Source organism: Mustela lutreola, chromosome 16 (genome assembly GCF_030435805.1).
Source record: "Mustela lutreola isolate mMusLut2 chromosome 16, mMusLut2.pri, whole genome shotgun sequence".
In the NCBI taxonomy this organism is placed as follows: domain Eukaryota; kingdom Metazoa; phylum Chordata; class Mammalia; order Carnivora; family Mustelidae; genus Mustela; species Mustela lutreola.
The window spans coordinates 44,795,467-44,813,698 of NC_081305.1; the positions used below are offsets into that span (position 1 = coordinate 44,795,467).

General features: G+C 50.4%; 2 protein-coding genes across 4 annotated transcripts; one reads left to right on the top strand and one right to left on the bottom strand.

Annotated features, from left to right (window-relative positions):
• The first annotated feature begins 5,978 nt into the window (after nt 1-5,978).
• On the top strand, nt 5,979-13,233 carry PSMD8 (proteasome 26S subunit, non-ATPase 8). Its single transcript, XM_059151345.1, has 7 exons — nt 5,979-6,380; nt 7,632-7,704; nt 7,821-7,923; nt 9,074-9,239; nt 10,259-10,359; nt 12,160-12,271; nt 13,002-13,233. Exons 1-7 carry the CDS (start codon nt 6,018-6,020, stop codon nt 13,137-13,139), a joined length of 1,056 nt encoding a protein of 351 aa, XP_059007328.1. The 5' UTR covers nt 5,979-6,017; the 3' UTR covers nt 13,140-13,233.
• A 628-nt stretch (nt 13,234-13,861) lies between these two features.
• Nucleotides 13,862-18,208, bottom strand: GGN (gametogenetin). Of its 3 annotated transcripts, XM_059151335.1 has the most exons (4): nt 18,085-18,208; nt 15,364-17,290; nt 15,185-15,264; nt 13,862-14,263 (listed from the first exon to the last, which is right to left on the bottom strand). In XM_059151335.1, exons 2-4 carry the CDS (start codon nt 17,269-17,271, stop codon nt 14,146-14,148), a joined length of 2,106 nt encoding a protein of 701 aa, XP_059007318.1. In that variant the 5' UTR covers nt 17,272-17,290; nt 18,085-18,208; the 3' UTR covers nt 13,862-14,145. The 3 variants fall into 3 exon arrangements, with proteins under 3 accessions (XP_059007318.1, XP_059007321.1, XP_059007320.1); XM_059151338.1 differs by having other exon boundaries at nt 13,863-14,263; nt 15,185-17,290; nt 18,085-18,099; XM_059151337.1 differs by lacking the exon at nt 13,862-14,263 and having other exon boundaries at nt 15,378-17,290.
• Between the last annotated feature and the right edge of the window lie 24 nt (nt 18,209-18,232).

Here is an 18,232-nt window from a genome sequence, read left to right on the forward strand (position 1 = left end):
ATTTTGAATTTCAATACCTATCTAGTGTCTAGCTTAAGGAGGGGACTCTGGAGAGGTTAGGATTTTTGTTTTAGTTGCAAGTAGCAAAAATTTCACTTAAATGGCCTACCTCAGAAATGGTAATATTAAATATAGGCTTCAGGTATGGTTTGATCCAGAAGTCGTCAATGTCTGTAGGGTTCTGGCTCCATCTCCCTGTAGCTTTTCCTGACCTTCCCTCCTCTTAGTGTAGTCTCTAATCTCAGGCCAGCCCCCTTTACAGTCCAAGGTCCACATATGTTATTGTTCAGAAAGAGAAGGGGCTGGAGTCCAACATTCCCAAGCAAGGCCTATCAGTCACTCTCATTAGACAGAGATGGGTCCTGAGCTCACCATTTTACTACTCACACTGCCAGAAGTTAAAGCCAATTGAGCCTACCCCTGGAGCTGAGGACAGTTTTACCCTAATCTCCTGATTATGTGTGAGGAAAGACAGTTCTTGTAAGGAAAATGTGCTGTCGAGAAAGGAAAAGACTGAAAGGCAGAAACAAAACCCCTGCTCCAACAAAAAGGTCCAGGGGTCTGCATGCAGACTGAGGGATGAAGAGGTTGTCCTTGAGATGAACACCAGGGAGAAGGAGAAGGTTTGGGGGACAGACTGAGGCCTTCGGGCATGTATGGTCATGGTCATGTATGGCAGTTCAGGTATGAGAGACTTCTGGAGGAGGTCATCCAAGAGGCTGCAGGGATGTCAGATCTGGGGCTTAGGAGGAAGGTTGGGGATGGTCAAGCCATATGGCACCATAGTCCCCAGTAAAGACCCATCAACAATATTAACCGCACTGATGCAAATAAAGAAAATGTGATAATATCCGGTTTTGTCCTGTCTTAGTCTGTTGAGGCTGCTATAACAGAATACCATAAACTGGGTGGCTTGCAAACAAATATATTTCTTACTGTTCTGGAGGTTGAAAGTCCAAGATCAAGTTGTTGACAGATTCCATGTTTGGTGAGAGCCTGCGTCCTGGTTCATAGATGGCCATCATTTTGATGTGTCCTCATGTGGTGAAAGAGTTAATGGAGGTCTCTGAAGTCTGTTTTATAAGGGCATTAATTCAATTCTGAGGGTTCCCAAAGGCTCTACCTTCTACTACCATTACATTGGGGGGTTAGATGTCAACATCTGAATTTGGGGGGGGGAGGACAAAAACATTGACATTGGGTCCATGGCAGATCCCTTTTCTTCAGCAAAATACATTTTCATCTCAAGCACATGTAAAACATTCTCCAGGATAGAGGATATGTTAGGTCATAAAACATGTCTTTTTTTTTTTTTTAAGATTTTATTTATTTATTTGACACAGAGAGATCACAAGCAGGCAGAGAGGCAGGCAGAGAGAGAGGAGGAGGCAGGCTCCCCGCTGAGCAGAGAGCCTGATCATGACCCGAGCCAAAGGCAGAGGCCTTAACCCACTGAGCCACCCAGGAGCCCCATAAAACATGTCTTGATAAAACTAAAAATATTGCTTATTAAAAGGCAGATATTGGCAGATTGAATTTAAAAAAAAAACAATGATCTATCTATTCTTTATGGAAATAAAAATGATTAGAAGAGCATGTTATGAACAACTGCACACCAACAAATGGAATAACTTAGCTGAAATGAAAAATTTCTAAAAAAATACTAAAAAAATAAATCTTTTTTAAAAATTACAGATTCAATTTCCTTGCCTATTCTAGACATACTCAGATTTTCTATTTCTTCTTGAGTCAGTTTTGATAGTTTTTACAAGATGAGAAAACTAAAGGCCAATATTCGTCATGAGTATAAATGCAAGACTCCTCAACAAAACATTTCCAAGCTGAGTTCAGCACTGTATTCTAAGGATTATACACTGAGACCAATTGGGATCTATCCCTGGAACACAAGGACTCAACATACGAAAAGCAACCAGGGTAATACATCACATTAATAAAATAAAGGAAATACAACCATGATCATCTCAACTGATGGAGGGAAAAAAAACATTTGACAAAACTCAACACTCTTTCATAATAAAAATACTCAACAACCTGAGTTAAATAGGGTTAAATAAGGGAAATAAATACAAACCCCAAAGCTAACATCATACACAGTAGTGAAAGACTGAATGCCTTCCCCTAAGATCAGGAACGATCATGGACACTCATTTCTACTTAACATACTATTGGAAGTTCTAGCCAGAGGAGTTAATAAAGAAAAAGAAAATAAAGGCACCCAAAATAGAAAGGAAGAACTGAAGTTATCTCTGTAGATGACAGGAAATTTTACATAGAATACACACAGAGCTAATAAGTGAATTCAGCAAACTTGCAAAATGCAAAATCAACACACAAAAACCAATTGTATTTCTATACACTATCAATGAATAATTTGAAAAGGAAATTTTTTAAATTTTTGATTTTTTAAATAAACATATAATGTATTATTAGCCACAAGGGTACAGGTCTGTGAATTGCCAGATTTACACACTTCCAAAGCACTCACCATCACACATACCCTCCCCAATGTCCATAACCCCACCACACTCTCCCTACACCCCCCACAACCCTCAGTTTGTTTTGTGAGATTAAGAGTCTCTTATGGTTTGTCTCCCTCCCAATCCCATCTTGTTTCATTTATTCTGAAAAGGAAAATTTTAAAAACCCAATTCTATTCACAACATCAAAAAGAATAAAATATGAATAAGTTTTATAGGGGTGGTTGGCTGGCTCGGTCCATAGAGCATGCAACTCTTGATCTCAGGGTTGTGGATTTGAGCCCCATGTTGGCTGTGTGGAGATTACTTAAAATCTTAAAAAAAGGATACGTTTGCACAAAGAGGTGAAAGACTTGTATACTGAAAACTACAAAACATTGCTGAAAGAAATTAAAGAACATGTAAGCAAATGGAAAGATATCCTATGTTCATGAACTGGAAAACTTAGTATTGTTAAGAAGATAGTACTACCTGTATTCATTCGCTAGGGGTGCCATAACAAAATACTACAGACTGGGTAACTTGAATAAAAGAGATTTGTTTTCCCACAATTCTGGTGTCTAAAAGTTCAATGTCTAAAAATTGTCAGAAGGTTTGGTTTCTGAGGCCTGTCTCTTTGGCTTGTCAATGACTACTCTTTTGCTGTGTTCTCACATAGTCTGTGTGGTCACATCCCTGATGTCTCTCTGTGTGTCCAAATTTCCTCCTCCTCCTCCTCTTCTTCTTCTTCTTTTTTTAAGATTATTTATTTATTTACCAGTGAGAGAGAGTGAGAGAGTATGAGCAGGGGTAGGAGGCAGAGGAAGAGGGAGATGCAGACTCCCCGCTGATCAGGGAGCCCCACATGGGGCTCAATCCTAGCACCCTGAGATCATGAGTTGAGCCTAAGGCAGATGCTTAAGTGACTGAGCCACCCAGGAACCCCCCAATTTCCTCTTTGTATAAAGATTCTTGTCAAACTGGATTATGTTCCACCTTAATGGGCCTCACTTGAACTTCAGCACCTCTTTAAAGTCCCTGTAACCAAATACAGTCACACTCTGAGGTATTGGGAGGTTATGGCTTCAATATTTACATTTTTAGGGGATTTCAGCTCATAGCAAGACCAAAAGTGATATACAGATTCAAAACAATCTCATAATCCCAGTGGCAATTTTGCAATCATAGAGAAACCCATCCTAAAACTGATATGGAATTTCAAAGGACCTAAATAGCCCAAACTGTCTTGAAATAGAAGAACAAAGTTGGAGGACTTATACTTCCTAATTTCAAAGCTGCAAAGCTACAGTAATTAAAACAGTGTGATACTGATATAAAGAGAGACATATAGACCAATAGAATACAATAGAGAGCTCAGAAAATAAACCTTTATGTATACAGTCAATTGATTTTTGACCAGGATGCTGAAACCACCCAATAGGGGAAAGGACATTCCTTTCAACAAATGATACCGGGAAAACTAGATATCCACATGCACAAGAATAAATTTGAACCTTTATACCATACACAAAAATTAACTTAAAATGGATCAGCTTCTTAAATTTAAGATCTAAAACTGGGGCAGCTGAGTGGCTCAGTGGGTTAAAGCCTCTGTCTTTGGCTCAGGTCATGATCTCAGGGTCCTGGGATAGAGGCCCCCCTCCCCATTGGGCTTTCTGCTCAGTGGGGAGCCTGCTTCCTTTCCTCTTTCTCTGCCTGCCTCTCTGCCTACTTGTGATCTCTGCCTGTCAAATAAATAAAATCTTTTTTTAAAAAAAGATCTAAAACTATAAAACAGGTAAAAATCTTCACCTTTGATTTGGCAATGATTTCCTAAGTATGATACTAAAAGTCCATGCAACAAAAGAAAAAATAGACAAATTAAACCCCATCAAACCTAAAACCTTTTGTGAATCAAAGAACTCCATCAAGAGAGTGAAAAAACAACCCATAGAAGGGCAGAAAATGTTTGTAAATTGTATGATAAAGACTAATAACTAGAGGGGCGCCTGGTTGGCTGGTCAACTTAGGCTCAGGTAGATGGAGTCCATGTGGGGCTTCTTGCTCAGTGGGGAGTCTGGTTCTCCCTCTCCCTTTGCCCCTCCCCCCTGCTTTTGCTTTCTCTTGCTGTCTTTCTTACTCTATCTCAAATAAATAAATAAATAAATAAAATCTTTAAAAAAAAAAAAAAAGTATAAGAAGATGCAATGACCACACAGAAAATTTCAAAAAGGAAATCCAAATGTTCAATAAACACAAAGGATGCTCAACTTCATTAATATGCTAATGCAAAAGAAAACAACTAAAAACTTGTGGTTGTTCCTTATCAGACTGGCAGAAAAAAGAAGCACGTTGCTTTTTTTTTTTTTTTTAGAAAATATGTGTAGCACGACTCAGTTTTTGTTTAAAAACTCTTAAAAATAACACAGCTAAATGGAATTGAAATAAAAACTTTTTTTTTTTTAAAGATTTTATTTATTTATTTGTCAGAGAGAGAGCGAGTGAAAGCGAGCACAGGCAGACAGAGTGGAAGGCAGAGTCAGAGGGAGAAGCAGGCTCCCTGCGGAGCACGGAGCCCGATGTGGGACTCGATCCCAGGACGCTGGGATCATGACCTGAGCCGAAGGCAGCTGCTCAACCAACTGAGCCACCCAGGCGTCCCGAAATAAAAACTTTTAAAAAAGTGTTTTTTTAAAAGATTTTATTTATTTATCAGGCAGAGATCACAAGTAGGCAGAGAAGCAGGCAGAGAGAGAGGGAGAAGCAGACTCCCTGCTCAGCAGACAGCCCGACGCAGGGCTCCATCCCAGGACCCCGAAATCATGACCTGAGCTGAAGGCAGAGGCTTTAATCCACTGAGCCACCCAGGCGCCGCTAAAAAAACGTTTTGAAAGACAGGCAATTTTACATACCCATTCATTCACTCATTCAACAAATATTCATTGACTGTGTACAACATGCTGAGAATACGGAAATAAAGAAAACCGGTAGATATCCCTGCTTTTGTGGAGCTGACATTCTGAAGAAGACAGAGAGTTGGGTTTGAGAAAAGGGGACATGTTGAATAGGCAGGTGTGATATATGCAGAGGAAATGGGAGTAGGGATAAAAAAAAAATGGGAATCCTCCGCGTATATGTGGTATTTAAGGCATAATACTGGATGATTTTTGTACAGTTTGTGTATATTTTTGTAAGCTTGGAGAAAATGTAGAAGGATGCACTGAGAGACTCCACGGAGACCTGGGTTCAAATCTCGACGGTTAGTCTCTGGGAAAGTTACCGAGCCTTTCAAAGCCTGTTTATAAAATGGAAATAATGACATAGCTCCACTACCGCCCCCTCTTGGTTTAAAGAAGCTTCTGAGAAGGTGGACTCTCGAAGACAGAAACCTAGCGTCGCGAACGCCTAGACCGAAGCCATGACAGCCATATTGGTTACGGGAGGCGGCAAGGCGTTGTGACTGCTGCCATTTTCAGTTAGGGCAGGAGAGGACTTCCGGTCACCATATTGAATGACAGCAGAGGCGGAGCACTGACTGACATGTTCATTAAGGGCCGGACTCCAAGGGCACCTCCCCGAGAGCGACTGAATACAAACAGCGGCGGGCGGAGGACGGCAGCCGTGGCCCCGCCCCTAATGTTGGGCTCCACCTCCCGGCCCCACTTCCGCCGGGCGAGCGTCTGTAGGCGACGCTGCCGTAAATCGGTCCGGAGGTTTGCCGCATCACGGAAGATGGCGGCCACGGCGGTGAACGGGTCGCCGGGCCCCTCGGGCTCGGGCTCTGCGGCGGCCTCGAGTGCAGTTCTTCAGGTCGCGGCCGGCATGTACGAGCAACTTAAGGGCGAGTGGAACCGTAAAAGCCCCAATCTTAGCAAGTGTGGTGAAGAGCTGGGCCGTCTCAAGGTAGGGTTTGGCGGGGGCCTGTCTTAGGGTCTAGACCTAGCTGAGTTCCCGGCCGCGGGCGAAACCAGGGCGGGTTGGGGGATCCAGTAAGGTGAAGGATTCGGAACTGCCAAAGTGCGGATTTCAAGAGGTGAAGAAGAGATTTGGAACGGGGGCCATCTGGGTGGCTCAGTGGGTTAAAGCTTCTGCCTTCGGCTCAGGTCATGATCCCAGGGACCAGGAATCGAGCCCCACATCGGGCTCTCTGCTCAGCGGGCTGTTTCCCCCTCTCTCTGCCTGCCTCTCTGCCTACTTGTGATCTCTGTCTGTCAAATAAATGAATAAAATCTTCAAAAAAAAAGAGAGAGAGATTTGGAACGGATCAGAGACGGCTCCACAGTGGCGGGGCGTGGTGGGGGGAGCCAGTGATGAAAATGTTCAGGCATAACTAAGTTGGGGGTTCAAGTTTTGGTGTTTGGAGGCCTAGCTGGCTGGAGCGGCAGGATGGGCGTATTGGAGTTTTTTTTTTTTTTTTTTTTTTTTTTTCTGATGGTAGGTTCTTGACGAGAGCAAGTGGGGAATGAGGACGGGACAGGGTGATGAAAGGAGGCTGAGATGAAGGATTACGTGGATAGACCAGACCAAGTCAGGGTCTGAGAGTATCTGGGACTTGGGACGCATGGTGGGGTGTGGGAGAGGGTGGGCAGCCGAGTTTTGAGAATAGGACTGAATCTAGAGAAAATATTGTTATAGGAGAGGACCAGAATGGGGTTCAGAGTGCTTCAGACCGAACGTTGTTTGGGAAGGAGTACAAGTATTGTGGGTGAACTGAGTCTCTGAATGGGGCATGTCTGTTAAATGATATGTGGGCTGGGTGATGGGGGGATGTTACCTCCCTTTCCTCCCGGATGTAGATCTGGGGGTAATGGGAGGTGTAGCTGGGCCCAGCCCAATAAATTGTGGAAAAGGTCTGCCAAAAACTGAAGGTGCTAGCGTCTTCCCACCCCCTTGATTCCATTGAGTCAGGGATGGAGGATGTTTCCTGTTTTCCCAGTGGGTCTATTTATAATTGTAACCTGAGGTCATCCTAAATGGGCACTCAGTGTGCCCAGGCTCTGTTCTGACTCCTTTAAAACTCACAACAGCTTTGAGTCAGGGATGACGATTAGTTTTGTTTCCTAGGTGGGTAAACTGAGGCTTTGCAAAAATAAGTAAACCTGTACTTGAGGTCCCATCTTCTTTCTTTCCTTCCTTCTCTGCTGTCCTTGTCAGCTGGTTCTGCTGGAGCTCAACTTCTTGCCAACTACAGGGACCAAACTGACCAAACAGCAGCTCATTCTGGCCCGTGAGTGATTGGGGCTGGTGGGGGGTGATGGGCTGGGGGTGAGGGGAGGAATGGCAGGAGTGGTAGTCAGAAGAGGGACTCAGGCACCTCTTGAGAACCTGCCCTGTCACCCACAGGTGACATTCTGGAGATCGGGGCCCAGTGGAGTATCCTGCGCAAGGACATCCCCTCCTTCGAGCGCTACATGGCCCAGCTCAAATGCTACTACTTCGATTACAAGTGAGGATGGGTCCTGCCCCTGATTGGGTGGGGGCAAGGGGTTATATGGTAGTTTTTTGTTTTTCTTTTTCTTGTTTTTAAATCACTGGTTCTCCAGCGTCTCAGGTCATCTTCCTTCAACTGGAAACTCCCTGTTTGCCTAACTCTGTCCCCAGAATGTACAGGGTCAGGAGTTTGAGTTTCCTGGAGGTCCTTATCCTGAGATTGTACCATTTGGTCTCTGTTGGCCTCCAGTCTCTTCCCCTCTCCACGTTCCTATACTACATTTCTACTCTGCACTGTAGCTGCCTTTCACCTGCCCTGGCCCCAGCTTTGCCCCCTTCGATTCATACCCCATGACAGCCAGTAGATTCTTTTTGCGATGCTAAAACTTGACCAATATTGATACCCTGATTGGAATCTGTCATGGCTCTCCATAGCTCTCAGGCTTCAGACCAAACTTTCCTGCAGCCTCCAGTGCTGTCTGAGCCATGATCCCTCTGACTCTGCCTCCCCTATCTCAGCTGGTCTCCCCCACTGAACTCCTAAAGTCAGAGGGGTCTTAGTCACTGCTGCATTCCAGTACTGCCTAGCATGAGGCTGGGCCCAGAGCAGGGATTCACTGAATGTGTTGAATATAAAACAATGTTTTTTAACTCAATGTTGCTTAAGTGGATTAATAATTAAGAATTTGACATGTTTAGAAGTCAGACAAACCTGAGTTTGAAACTGATTTTGCTGCTTCCTGATTATGTGGTCTTGGGCAAATGACTTCACCTCCCCATACCTCAGTTTCCTCCTAATATCATAATCACAGCTAACACACAATATGAGTCAAGTACTGTTCCGATCACTGTACCTGGTTTAAGTCATTTGATTCAATTAACCCTTATTCACTTGACCTACCTTCTAAGAGATGGATGCTGTGGTAATTCTCTTTTTATAGTTGGGGAAACTGAGTCTGAGTCCCTTTCCTGGAGTGAGGTCAGTTTCTTGGGCCCATACGACTTGTGACTTCATGCCTCTCTGGACTTAGTTTCATTTGAAAACTCAAGACCCCATACTTCTGCAAGGAGACACCACGGGTCCATCAGGGTCTCTGGAGGCTGGCGCCGGGGGCTCATAGATACTTAAGCCCTCCTTACGTTGGTTCTCCCATCCTCGTCCACAGGGAGCAGCTCCCCGAGTCAGCCTATATGCATCAGCTCTTGGGCCTCAACCTCCTCTTCCTGCTGTCCCAGAACCGGGTGGCTGAGTTCCACACAGAGTTGGAGCGGCTGCCTGCCAAGGACATCCAGACCAATGTATACATCAAGCATCCTGTGTCCCTTGAGCAGGTGAGGCTGGGGAATGGGCGTGGAGGGAGGATCTGGAGGGGGTGGTGCAGGTGCAAACATTAGGGGAGATTTCCTGGAGGAGTGAGCTGGGGTCACCTGTCTTTAACTTGGGGACTCATTTGCTCATTTTTTCAATAGCTGTTGAGCCCCAGCCACGTGCCATGACATTGATTGGTTTTCAGACTGTTCTACAAACAAAACATTAAAATCCAGGATCTGGTGGGCATGACATTCAGATGAGGAAGCAGACAGTAAACAAAAAGATTAAGTAATCTATGTGTTCTGTCAGATGTTAAGTGCTATGGAGAAGGACAAAGTGGGGAGGGTGGAGAGTTGGGGCAGCGGTGAATTTTTTTGTAGGGTGGTCAGGGAGGAGCTTCTGAAAAGGTAAGATTTGAGAAAGATTTGAAAGGGGCCATGAACCCAGCCACATGGACATCTGAGGGGAAGTGAACCGAGTAGAGGGAGCAGCCTAAGGTGCCGAGGCAGAAATATGCCTGGTGTGGCTGAGAGTAAGCCAAGAGGAAAGTATTTCTAGAACAAGGTGAGCATGATCAGGGAAGAGCTTTAGTACCTAACTTAGGAGGTAGTTCCTAGAGCTGAGGTCTCATGGGAGGAGTTTGCTGTGGTGAGAAGATGGGAGCGAGCAGTTATGGCTGGCTGCACAATGCAGGCAAAGGACTGGAGGGATGAGCTCTGGGGTGGGTCCAGCTCTCTCTCCTGTGATTGGAGAATAGGTAAGAGAATTAGCTATCAGCACAGGGCAGTTTGGAGAAAGGATGTGCATGCGTGTTTGCGTGTGTGTGTGTGTGTGTGTGTGTGTGTGTGTGTGTACACAAACCAGGGAGTGCTTCCTGGAAGAGGAGGTGCTCAGTCTGCATGGGGAATCATGACTACTCTAAGGGTGTTCTAGCAGAGGAGATTATTGAGCCACTGGGAATGTGGTGAGGCCTCAGCTCGCAGACCCCTATGCTACCTCTTCCTTATCCTCTTTTGCTCTCCACCCTTGGCCTCTACAGTACCTGATGGAGGGCAGCTATAACAAGGTGTTCCTGGCCAAAGGCAACATCCCTGCTGAGAGCTATACCTTCTTCATTGACATCCTGCTTGACACTATCAGGTGTGTGGGGTGGGGCAGGGTCCTGTGGGGTTCAGAGAGTTTGGACTCTGGAGTCAGACAGCCCTGAGTTGAAGCCCATTCTGGCCACTTGTGGTCTGGAGAGGTTGGGCACGTCACATCTCCTTCTCTGTGAACTGGAACTTGTCATGAGATTATGGAAAACAGCCCTCATCTCACTGGGGGCTGTTTATCTGTGTGCCCATATGATCCAGGCTTGGGCTTGGCACCCAGACAGCGCTCAGCAGGCAAGACCCAAGCTGCTTTTTTTAGAAGTGCTCCAGTCCATGAGGCATGTGACCTCACCTCAGGTCTCTTAAACTGTGGAACCCTCAGTTTCTTCTTCCTTAGAATGGGGCCATTAAGTCCTGCTCAGGGGTGGCTCTGTGCACAAGTGATGTGACATGGGCAGGTGGGCATGACACTGACACATCTCTTGAGGAATAAAAGGGTCCAGGTGGTGGCAGAGCGGGTTCATGGATCAAAGTGCCAGACTGAGATGGGTTTCCATTTCTTGGATGGCAGAACTAAAACTAAGCCCAGAGATGTGGCGGGAGTGAGGAGGGCTAGCTTACGAGTTTAGATTATTTTTATTTTTTATTTTTTTAAAAATATTTTATTTGTTTGACAGAGACACAGCAAGAGAGGGAACACAAGCAGTGGGATTGGGAAAGGAAGAAGCAGGCTTCTCACCAAGCAGGGAGCCTGATGTGGGGCTCGGTCTGAGGATTCTGGAATCATGACCTGAGCCGAAGGCAGACACTTAATGACTGAGCCACCCAGGCGCCCCAAGTTTAGGTTATTTTAAATAAATATTTGGTTCTCCAAGGGGCGCCTGGGTGGCTCAGTGGGTTAAGCCTCTGCCTTCAGTTCAGGTCATGCTCCCAGGGTCCTGGGATTGAACCCCACGTTGGGCTCTCTGCTCCGTGGGGAGTCTGCTTCCCCCTCTCTCTCTGATTGCCTACTTGTGATTTCTCTTTTTCTGTCAAATAAATAAATAAAAACTAAAAAAAAAAAATTTGGTTCTCCAAAATGAACAAGTAGTAGTATGCAGTGAGTGCATACCTGCCGCTTGGTTTAAGAGATAAAATACATCAGAAAGAGATGCACCCTCCGTGTCACTAACTTGTTCCTAGAGCTCACGCCTTTGTTTTCAGTGACTTGATCTTTGCTGTTTCTCTACTTCAGTCTTGATCTTGTGCTTTTTTTTTTTTTTAAAAGATTTTATTTATTTATTTGACAGAGAGAGATTACAAGTAGGCAGAGAGGCAGGCAGAGAGAGAGAGTAGGAAGCAGGCTCCCTGCTGAGCAGAGAGCCCGATGCGGGACTCGATCCCAGGACCCTGAGATCATGACCTGAGCCGAAGGCAGCAGCTTAACCCACTGAGCCACCCAGGCGCCCCTTGATCTTGTGCTTCTTAACAGGGGTGGCAAGAAACCCTCTCAGGATTAGATCTAGAAATGGGGTACAGCAAGCACCCTTGGGTATATAGGGGGGTGATTCGGTAAAGAGATCCCTCATGTGAGTCCCAGCCTGGGTTTCAGACAGTTTGAAGTCCTAATGACTGGGAGTGGGATTCAGAGTTCGAGCCCAGTAGTCTCAGAGATCTGGACCCTGCTGTGGCCCTGGCTTTGCACCTCTGGTCACACTCCTGCCCCTTTCCAAGCCTGGAAACAGGGCAGGAAGCATGTTCCAGACATCAGTGCTGAACTGAAAGTTCAGAGCTCACACATGTCAGCCCTGGGAGGACAAGGCCTGGAGAGTTGTTTGTGTTCAGTAATGAGAACCTTGTCTTTCCTCAGGGACGAGATTGCTGGGTGCATTGAGAAGGCTTATGAGAAGATACTTTTCACTGAGGCCACCCGAATCCTCTTCTTCAACACACCCAAAAAGATGACAGACTACGCCAAGAAGGTGCCTGGGGCACAGGGCGGGAGGCGTGGGGCCAGGGGTGCACTCACAGTAGGGTGGGGGGGCCTGGAGGGACTCTGGAGCAAGACTGCACATGTTTAAATCCAGCTGTGTGACCTCAGGCAGGTTGCTGAACTTCTCTGAGCTTCAGTTTCCTGATCCATAGAGTGGGGGCTGGAATTTAACATGTGGGTTCTTGTTTAGCATAGCACCTGGCAGGAGGTGGAGGTGGACGCTGATGCCCAGGGCCTGTTGAGCTGTTGTCCTTAACAAAATTCCTTAGAGGATGCAGCTTTTCTCTGCAAGACCTTGCCTCATTTGGCCTGGGGTGTTTATGCACCAGTAGTGCCCTTGGAGGTGCTAGGGCAGGGGGTGGACGGTAACTGAGGAGGGTCAAGACCAGACTGGAAGAAGTGAAACTGAACTTCAGCTGTGGTGACAGCTGATACTTAGTGATCATTTACTTTGGGCCAAACACTTCTCGGCGCTTTAGAGGTATTGGTTCACGGAATCCTCATAGCAGACCCAGGGAGCTGTGTGATTAGAGTCCTTGCTTCAAACGTGGAGCAGCTGAGGGACAGAAAGGTGAAGTCACTTGTCTAGAGTTGTGTCGGTAGAGTAGGGTTGGCAAGGAACGTGAGCCAGGGCCCAGGTGGGCAAGTGCTGGCTCTGTGGGGTGGGGAGGGAGCCTGTGTGATCACCCCACCCATCTGTCACCCTTCCCTTCCTGCAGCGAGGGTGGGTTCTGGGCCTCAACAACTACTACAGCTTTGCCAGCCAGCAGCAGAAGCCAGAAGATACCACCATCCCCTCCACGGAACTGGCCAAACAGGTCATCGAGTATGCCCGGCAGCTGGAGATGATCGTCTGAGCCCCCCCACCCCGGTGCCAGGGTGCGGCCAGGCCTGCAGCATTTAAAGCAGTGGCAGGGCAGGGCTTCCTCCAATAAAGGTGGATTGACCTTCTCTCTTGTAGGCCCTTGTCTCCCCGGGTGGAATGGTGGGGAGACAAGTTCCTTATCTTGGAAGAATTTAGAAGTTTGGGGGCCCTCTGGGGTGGAGATAACTCTCTTGTTGGGTCAGCCTCTGCCTGGCAGCCATTGCTGAAGCTCTTCGATGGCAGCCATGACGGGACCCCGGTGGCAGGAGAGCCCAGGTTCCAGGTAGAGGGATTGTTGCAGCCGGCTGTGGACCCATGGGACTGCCAGGCCAAGGCACGAATTTTTCAGCGAAGGGGGTGATGCATCACAGTTTTAAAAACGTTTGCAATTAAACCAGTTTGTTCAATAACATGTGAAATGGAACCCGTCTGTGGGCTACCAGTTTGAGACCTCTGTGGAACGATAGATGTGGGTGCTGGCAAGCCTGCCCTGGTTCCCAGCCTTCCTGAGCCAGTACTGTTAGGACCCCTGGTACTGCCCCCAGCCTGTGTTTCCTGCCATGACGTTTTCGAGAAGGTGTTTAAGGCAGCTTCCAAATCTGGCTGAGCCATTTGTGGGATGACTTTCAACAAAGTCTTCTAGAGTCTGTTTCCACACCTGTATAAGGGAGTGATCACCCCTGCTTTCCAAGTGAATTTGTGCCGAACATCTCAGCTTGGCCTCAGATTGGCTCAGAAATGGGGCTGATGGTATTAAGGGTAACGAGACTGTCTAACCCGCTGGGCCCATCAGTCCAGGTGCCGGATGCCTGGATTTCCACGACTGCTGTCTGGATCGAGTCTCCTTAACTGTTTCTAAGACGTGCTTTCGTGGCGGCCTTTGCCCTAGCCCACCTCATCCCTTCAACCCTGAGGAAGTGACTGACAGGTAGCTAGACATCTGGATGGTTATTTTATTGTCAAGGACGGGGAAGCAGAGGGCACTGAGCAGACTGCACTCAGTTGGAATGAGTGGCTTGCAAGTCGTAGTGCTCCAGCCCGGCCACCAGGGAGCCAGCCAGCTTGATGGTGGCAACCCAGGGTGGCTCGCTCAGGTGGTTGGTGGGCGTGCTCAGCCTAGGGGGAGGGTAGAATCAGCAGGGCCTGGCCATGTGGCAGAGCCCTTGCCCCTCCTAGGTTTCACTTGCCCCATCTGTATGAAGGGCCATGTATCACAAAGGCAGTCTAGGGCAGGGTTATATCCACTTAAATTTAGGAAAGGGGGCTAAGGATTGGTGATAGTATCTGTGTCCTATACTCCCCTCCCCCCCCGCCTGGCCCATCCCTACCAAACCCTCAAGGGGTCCAGAGCAGAGGGTCTCTCGGTGATTCAGAATCTTTGGGAGCCAAGGTCAGATGAATTCTGGTGACCAGATTCTGAGATTCATTGTGTGTGTGTGTGTGTAGGGGGAGTGTGTAACAAAGATACACTATCTTTCTGGAGCTGAGGACTCGGCTATAGCCTCCTTAGCATGGGGATGGGACATCTGTTCCCTCTAGCTGCGAAAGCCTTGGAACCCAGAGTCAGGAGAAGTTCCTAAAGGCTGGAGAGGTCAGGAGTGTGAGGGGCTAAGTCAGGGACTTCTTTGGAGGTATACATTCATCTCCTCTGCTCCTATCCCTAAAAAACTTGAGACATGGTCCTTGGTACCCTGAGGGACAGGGTTAGGCTATGTATGACGTCAGTCCAGGGGGCACCAGCTTCCCTCCCTGACAGCTCCAGATCACAGGGCCAAGAGTCGGCTTGGATATCTGTGTACCAAGAGGCTGGACCAAGGCATACACTGTTCCTGGTCAGGGGTCAGTATGGTGTCAAGTTTTCTCTTGGTGCTGAAGGATTGGAGCTCAGCTGGGTTTGAGATACAGCCAAGGAAAGGGTCAGGGGTCAGCTGCCGTCTGGATTCCAGAGGGCTGAATGGGACTCTATCCGGGAAGATCTGGTTCAGGACTTCAAGGGGTATACCCTTCCCTCCCTACTACCCGATGACCTTTCCTCACCAGGCAGACACGTTGCGTGGTAGACGGCGATGACGCGGCTGGTGGCGGCAGTAACACTTGCAGGGACAGGAGTTAAGCACCTGGAAGGGCGGCCAGTGGCGTGTGGTTCCCGTGTTAGCCATCCCTGCTGGAGGGGTCCCGCCGCCACCACCACCCCTTCCACCACCACTGTCAGTCACGATAGCTGCAGTACGTTCGCGAGGACCATCTCCCGGCGCGCCATCCTCACGGGTCGCGCCTCGGGCTGCTCGGGCACCCTTGCTCCTTCGCGTGCGGGCCTTGATGGGCGCAGGCGCAGGCAGCGTTGGCTCCATGGTGGGAGCTGGAGCCGGGGATGGGGCGGGGGCCGAAGCGGGAGCTGGAGCCAGAGCGGGGGCTGATGCCGGAGCTGGAGCGGGAGCCGGGGCTGGGGCCCGGGCCGGGGCCGGAGCCGGGGCCGGGGCAGGGCCCGGGGCCGGGGCTGGCGTCGGCGCTGGCGCTGGAAAAGGAGCCGGGGCCGGGACCGGGACCGGAGCCGGGGCCGGAACTGGGGCCGGGGTCTGGGCCGGGGCCGGGGCGGGGGTCGGGGTGGGGGCCTGGTCAGCAGCCAAGGCGAGGGGCAGAGTGGGAGCCGGGGCGGGAGCCAAAGCCAACTCCAAGTGGCCCGGGCGTGGAGTGGGAGGGCGGACCACGGGCAGCCGCGTTGGCAGGAGCACCGGCGGCTGCGGAGTCGGCGGCGGCGCGGGAGGCGGCGTGGGTGGTGGCGTGGGCGGTGGCGGTGGCAGCACCTCCTGTGGGCCTCCCGGCCGGGTGCTCACAGGCTCACCATGGGTGGGCGCCGGGAAGATGAACATAGGCGGCGCCAGCAGGGTCGGTGCAGGCCTCCGGGGCCCGGGGGTTGGGTGCATCTGCCCCGGCGGAGGCGGTGGGGACCCCCAGGGCCCTGAGAGAGCGGCAGCGCGCCGTCTGGGCATCCCGACACCGCCGCCGGCTCCGTTGAAACGGAAGTGGCGTTCAGGGCCATCCGCAGGGCTCACCCAGTCAAATTTGGGCTTCGAGCCTGGAAAGGTGGTATAGGGTGGCGGCGGAAGGGTCCTGGCGTGGGACACGGGCGCCGAGGGGGTTCCAGAACACCCCTCGCCATCTCCATCACCGCCTTCTGCTTCCTGAGTCCCCCGAGGGACCTCTCCCGAGGGTCGAGCGACCCCAGGAGCCAGGGGCCCCTGCTTCAGGACCTCAGCGTAAGAGATGGAACCCGATGCGGCAGCGAAGAGCCCTCCGCCTCCTCCGCTACCCCCGAGCGAGGCTTTGGGTGCTAAGGAACTCGAGGCTGCCGCAGGGGCCAGAGTGGGCCCCGACTTGAAGGTGACTTTGCATAGCAAACTGAGGCCGGATTCAGATACCGCAGGCCGGGCCATTTCTCCCTCGCCCGCTTGGGGAGGCGCCCCTCTGCGAGCTCCAACCGCAGTCTGGCCCTCGCTGCCGTACCCGACCTGACTTTCTGTCGGGGGCGTGGCGGGTGTGGCCAGAGCAGGAATGATTCTGTGATCCGGAGGCTGCCGGTCGGAAGGTGGCGGTGGTGGTAACTTCCGCGGCTCCAAGGGCAGTGGAGTAGGGGATGGGGCCCTCGGGACAGACTTGGGGTCCTCTCCAGTTACTTGCCGGGGCGGCGGAGGCAGCGGACGGAGGCTCGGAGGATCGCCCTGGCCGCGATGGCTCGCCTCCAGCAGACCGCGCATCCGGGGCACTGGAGTGCCCGTGGGTTTTCGCCACTTAGACGGCGCGGGCAACAGGGTCCCCACGGAGGGCGGGGGTGGTGTAGAGACCGCGGCCGCAGCCGCCTCCTCTGAAAGGGGCGTCACTGGCGAGGGCAGTTGTAAGGTCAGGGGCGAGGGTGAGGCCTGGGGCTCCGGGGGTAGCAGGATTCCCGGGGGCGCGGAGCTTCCAGGGAACCAGACGCCCAGCCCGCGAGCCAGGCGCATCGCCGGGGAGGAGGGGGTCACCTCGGGCTCCACCAGGGATGTCCGGCGGGACTCAGAGGAGCGGTCCGAGGCCTGTTCTTTTCGGGAGCCCCCGCCCGCGGACGGCTCCGACTGCACGTTCCCCATTTCTGACGGAGGTCGGGGACTGTGGTCAGAAAAACTTACGCCTGTCAGTCTGCTAAAACTGTGGGGACTCCACGAGGCTGGCTGTGTCTGGTCCTACCTGTCCACCCCAGACCGGCCCCTATGTTCCAAGATCCACTCAGGCACCAGTTGCTAGCCGCATTCTTGTTCCCTGACTCTCGAAGCTCAGTCGTTCTTCCCCGTTGCCCCATTCAGCTACTGTCATGCCTTCTTCCTCATGACCCCATTCAGTTGCTGTTCAGATACTTAGGCTCCATTCTCTTAGTCAGTGTACTAAGGTTCTGTCCCTGTCTCCCCATCCTGGCTTGTCCCTCAGGTCACATCCCTACACTTTGACCATATATCCCCGGTCTCTAGGCTCCAAGCTGCAGGGCTTGCCCGCTTTCCTGTCCGTTACTCAGGCCACATCACTCATGATGATTGTGCTCAGTAAGTAGCCTTTAAGGCCTGCAAGGAGTTCAAACTTCTCTCCCAGTCTTCTAACCTGGCTCGGAGGCCCAGGCCCCGCCCCTGCTCTCTGGTCCCGCCCCTGATTGTCAGTACCGGTCCTCATCACCGGCCCCAGGTCTAGCCACTCCTCCGCAGTATTCTAGTCTTGCTAACCCCCTAGTCCTCACTTCTAACCCTCCGATCCCTCTCTCTGAGTCTATCATTTGAGTCTCGCCCTCTTCTCAGGCAACGGCAAATCTTCGGGCCTCACTCCTAAACTTTTACTGCTCCTGGTCTAACACTCAGGCCCCACCCCTTTCTCCAACTCCGCCCTGGCCCCGCCTTCGCCCAGAGGTTCCCACTCACCGACTCCTCCAGCCGACCAAAGTTCAGACCGCGGCCCCCTGGGCCCAGGGCAGGGCGGGGAACGGCCGTAGCAGAAAATAACCGAAAAGAACGGGAGTGAAGCGGTAGATGGCAAGTGGGCGAGACAGCGAGGGCGGACCCCGAGATC

Excerpts from the sequence above, each read along its gene's own strand:
- PSMD8 (XM_059151345.1), top strand. The coding sequence starts at position 6,018 with ATGTTCATTAAGGGCCGGACTCCAAGGGCACCTCCCCGAGAGCGACTG. Across the intron at positions 6,381-7,631 it reads AAGAGCTGGGCCGTCTCAAG|CTGGTTCTGCTGGAGCTCAA; the intron begins GTAGGGTTTGGC and ends TGTCCTTGTCAG. Across the intron at positions 7,705-7,820 it reads ACAGCAGCTCATTCTGGCCC|GTGACATTCTGGAGATCGGG; the intron begins GTGAGTGATTGG and ends TGTCACCCACAG.
- GGN (XM_059151338.1), bottom strand. The coding sequence starts at position 17,271 with ATGGGGAACGTGCAGTCGGAGCCGTCCGCGGGCGGGGGCTCCCGAAAA. Across the intron at positions 14,264-15,184 it reads CCACGCAACGTGTCTGCCTG|GCTGAGCACGCCCACCAACC; the intron begins GTGAGGAAAGGT and ends CCCTCCCCCTAG.